This window comes from Frankliniella occidentalis, unplaced genomic scaffold, assembly GCF_000697945.3.
Source record: "Frankliniella occidentalis isolate FOCC.00 unplaced genomic scaffold, Focc_3.1 Scaffold189, whole genome shotgun sequence".
In the NCBI taxonomy this organism is placed as follows: Eukaryota; Metazoa; Arthropoda; class Insecta; order Thysanoptera; family Thripidae; genus Frankliniella; species Frankliniella occidentalis.
In genome coordinates this window covers 219345-223883 of record NW_026267315.1, presented here as the reverse complement: position 1 = coordinate 223883, position 4539 = coordinate 219345, and the positions used below count along the sequence as shown (strand labels likewise).

General features: G+C 49.3%; 1 protein-coding gene across 1 annotated transcript; it reads right to left on the bottom strand.

The window, feature by feature from the left end:
* Positions 1-17: 17 nt before the first annotated feature.
* LOC127750432 (uncharacterized) lies at positions 18-2206 on the bottom strand. The gene is made up of 6 exons (XM_052272134.1): positions 2117-2206; positions 1796-2035; positions 1505-1717; positions 1263-1431; positions 1104-1183; positions 18-1029 (listed from the first exon to the last, which is right to left on the bottom strand). The coding sequence occupies exons 2-6, from the start codon at positions 1811-1813 to the stop codon at positions 697-699; spliced, it is 813 nt and encodes a 270-aa protein (XP_052128094.1). The 5' UTR covers positions 1814-2035; positions 2117-2206; the 3' UTR covers positions 18-696.
* Between the last annotated feature and the right edge of the window lie 2333 nt (positions 2207-4539).

Genomic DNA, 4539 nt, shown 5'->3' with positions numbered 1-4539 from the left:
GGGGGGGGTGCGTGCTTGGTCAGTATCCGATCTTTAGTGCGGGAAATTACCATGGAGATACACGTTCGAAATGCAACTCTGTTCATGGTTTGTACCAGCGGTTATGAGTGGTAATTATTCAGCATACAGCTTGTGTTTTTTCATGGTGCGTGCATGGTCAGTACCCTATCTGTCACGCGGTAAATTACCGTGGTTATGAGAGGCAATTACTCAGCATTCTGCTCGTTATTTTTTAGTGCGTGCGTAAGGTTAACATCCGATATTTCGGACAAGGAACACCCAAAGGAATGCGTGGAGCACGTCCATATTATTATTGCAATAGAAACAAGTGCTTACAAAGTAGGTAATGTTAACGACAGCTGGCACATTAATGTATCCCAGAAAACTAACTGAACTGAGATCCATTTAAGTATACAATATCTTTTGAGTTACAACTACAGAGGAAAATAGGTAAAAGATTAATGCACCCTAGAAAACGAACTGAACTAAGATACATATTAACTGTGCAATATATTTTAAATTACAACAGAGAAAAATCTATTCAATAAATACCTAAAAAATACATATGTACACATTACTACTAGGATCATTGTGCTTTCATCAGAGGATGTAGCCATGTCACACATGTGGGCGAGCAAACTGGGCATGCCTGCATCCTACGATGAACGTACAATGTTCCTATCAGACAAAGACAGGTCAAGGTGTGTCTGCACCGTTCGCATAAGCTACAAAGGACTGCCTCTCCAATTCATATTTCAAAGAAGGTTTGCCTTTCTTTACCAATCTCCTGTCCTCCTGAATGTTCAGGTATACCTCGCTTAGCAGCTTCCACGACTTGAAAGTTTGCTTTGGATATGCTAAGGCAAGGATGTGGATGATTTGGGCCAGGAGAATAAAACATTCACGAATGGAAAGGTTTTGGTCCGTCACTGCTCGCACACCCTCCACCATGGGTACGTACTCAGCTCCCTCGCCATATTTCCCCTTTGAAGTTAATACTCGCACGTAAGGGTTGTTAGTCTTCGTCCCCTGTAACATAAATTGCCAATTACTTCTTGTTCATACACAACAATGTTAGGCACAGCAGGATAGTAACCACTTACATCATCCTCTGAAACCCAGTGCCGCATGCACTCCTTCATCATGACCGGCAAGGCCGCAATACATATTGTGGTGCTGAGATCTGTTAACCATAAGGGGGAGTGTTAGTTTGTGCGCACAGGTCCTCCGTTCCGTCATTGAGGAATGTCATTTGTACATACCATCACCTGAATACGAACAAGCGCATTGCAGTTTATCCAGCAGGAGCTCCACTGCTGTATCAGCAGCCACGCTGTTGACCCTTTGAACAATGTTGGTCTTCACTTGCTCTGTTAGATATACTTCCAGCTTATCACTCGATGGGATTACCCGCTTGAATTCTTCACGAACCTGGAAAGCACAGAAACGTCAACAAAACTGCACACTGCAAACATCAGTTACAACTGCGGGAAGCTGTACTCACAAACTTTGCTGACTTCAGCGCAGGATAGCGTTCCTGCACAGCACTCCATAGGGGTCCCTCCTGGATAATCCATTTGCATCTTGCTGGATAGGTCTCCTCCATCAGGGTTGACAGCTGACCGAGGTCAAAACTACCACTGTTGACCAGCTGGGCCATCTGTAGCAGCCGGTCCCCGTCGTGTTCATCGGCAATCGCCGGGTTGCCTGCGATCAACTGAAACAGAAGCAACAGTGTGAAGTATCTGCACATTTGAGACGCCTACATGTACAACCAAAAGAGGACCCTACAAACCTCGGTATACGTGCGCATTCGTTTTCGTCGTATCGCCCGACGCGTCGCCTCGTTGGCATTCGGTGGAGGATCGTCCTCATTGATGTCAGCGTCCAAATCGCTGAAGTCTGTTCTCTCTGTAGCCCTGCATCTTCTTCGCTGCTTGCATGATAAGGGTGTCCGTCATGCCAAGCACGCGCTGTTGCCTCAACCTGAGCTGTCTAAGGGTACTGAAGCGTTCGGTTATGCGCGTCCTCTAGGCTTGCTGTGAATAAACAATCGGTAAGTCCCCATCTATGAATAGCTCAGACCAAGACTGATAAATGACGCATTTATACTTACAAAGTTCACACCCTTCAGTGTCCCCGTCTTTGTCTGCAAACTGCGGGTACTTGCGCAGTAACCCATGAGCTAGCTTCGCGTACTCCTCCCTAGTTGGGTACCTGCGAACAACAGTAGTTGCATTACTTCACATCACTGGGTGCACTACGTAAAACGAAAGTAATGCAATTCACTTACAGATCCCATATTACTTTCTCAACACCATCCAGGTAGGAGCGCACGATCGCAGAGGCGCTAGAACGATCTGAATCCCTCCCATTCAGGTTTTGAATGTAAATCTGCTGCAATTCGCTCAATGGTCTCGGAGCCCAATCCACAGGTAGTGTGTCGGTGGCGGTGCGGGCTTCGAAGTGAAGCTTGCGCATGTCCGCCGTCATCGTGACGGTGCCGACGGTGCCCGACCGGGGGAGGTGCGGCGTCTGCGGCGTCGTCACCGTGATGTTGCCCAACCGAGGGACGTGCGGCGGCACGACGCCCCTGGACGATGTCGACGGTCCGGTCCTGGCGTTGAGGGCGTATGCTCTACTGACGCCGCTTCGCCAGACTCTGTCAAATGGAAATGCAACATGTTATTCCTGAATTACAAACCAACACGCACGCATGCAGAAGTCGAAGCGACACTTACTGTCCGCAAACACCAGCGTTTCACCTACGCTGATGCCCTGGAAGTCCCTTGGCCGCTTTAGATGGAGCACCCTGGTGATTCCGTTAACCACCCTTTTTGATGTGATTTTAACATTTTCCATGCTCAACCCGCTCTCGGGGAACTCCTCGTGAAATGTGGCCATCACGCTCTCCGCTGTCCGCTGCACATCCGGGTTTGTTGTCTCACCCTTGTATTCGAACCAGACTGCCACCGGCTCCGCTGCTGCCTGCTGCGCTGCCCCATCACTGCTGTCGTCCGACATCCTGCGTGCACAAAAATGATGTATGTTTATCACTAAGTGCGACTGCCGTGTTTCCACGGATAAAAAGTATTCAGCTGATCAACATTTGTTAGTGTGCAACTGCAAGTTGAATACTTGCAAATGTGCAGCAGCGTGGTCGTACACTTGCAAGTGTTCAGTCTAAGGAAGTGTTCAGGCAAGGAATTGCGCACTTGCAAGTGCACACCTACCGACCTGAACAGCTGCAAGTGTACCACTACGCTGATGCACATTTGCCAAGTGTTCAACTTGCAGTTGCACACTTACAAGTGTTGAGCAGTTGAATACTTAGTTTATCAGTGTGGCGGTGTTTACACCGGCGTGAACCGGAGCTTCACCAAATCTAGCCCGCTAGTATGGTGCGCATGGAGTGTTTGACCAGGTTGCAGGTCGAGTGCCGGGACGCAGGTCAGGTCAGCCTCCCGCACACGACTCGGTAGGCTGTAAGCGTGATATCTTGGCAGGAAACGGTCAGGACTGACAGCGTACCCATATGCCAGAGCTACACCACGAATGATGAACACCGCTTTCACCAGCAGGAATACCACATCAGCACCATCCACCCGCATAACATTGTAACAACCCGCCCTGACTAGTGTCCCGCATGCCTTTATGCTTGTTGCACGCGTGACTTCTGACACTCCCCGCAGATCGACGACCTTCCTCAATAAATCTAAAACGGTTCGTGTTAGGTCCCAAACGGCCACCTGCTCCTCAGCTGACACCACCTTTATCTGCTTCCGGAGGCAGTTGGTACCGTCTGACACGGTGGAACGCAGAGACTGCACTCTATCAGCAAGTGTCTTAGTGATCTGGATGTAATTGTTGCAGAGGTTTGCGATGCGCTTCATGTACAGATGGTGCGCTTCAAAAGCCATGCACCAGTTAGCTCTCATACTCCCCACCTCCTGGATAATGTCGCTGTAGTGGAATAAGTTGTGCATTTTTGATGTGTACACTATTTTCTTGTGAAGCTTAACCCACAGCCTGTGGTGTTTCTCCACAGCCTCAGTCAAATCGTGCCTCATCGTGTCAGTCACTGTCATTGCAAAAGCAATGTCCACAATCCGGCACATCTGTAAGTGCATTTTCCACACGGCGCTCCCAGGGCTAACCGCATGCTCCAGAGCGAGGGAAAATGCATAAAATAAGGTCATCTTTTGGGAAGCAGAACCGAATATCTTGAACTTTCCTACCGGCACCCTCTCCTTACGACGGTTTCCCCCTGTGGCACTTTGCCTCTTTTTCTTCATCTTCTCCTTGTCCTTCTCCTCCCCCTGAGAGAGCAGCTCGGGGGGGATCACGTTCGGCTTGTTCCTGGCCTCTACCGTGCCATAAGCGAAGTTGTCTAGGAGATTCTTTGCCCTCTCAAACCGGAGGAAGGGGGCGCGCCCCCCAGTCCTCTTTTCGTTCAGTAGGAATAAAACCCCACGTAAATGGACCATGAGTGCCGCCTTCAAAGATCGTGCATAATGTCGCTTGGCATGGACGTCAAGT

Coding starts and splice junctions, on each gene's coding strand:
- LOC127750432 (XM_052272134.1), bottom strand. Junction 1,432..1,504: donor CGCTGAAGTCAGCAAAGTTT/GTGAGTACAGCT, acceptor TGTGCTTTCCAG/GTTCGTGAAGAATTCAAGCG. Junction 1,184..1,262: donor TTGTTCGTATTCAGGTGATG/GTATGTACAAAT, acceptor TATGGTTAACAG/ATCTCAGCACCACAATATGT.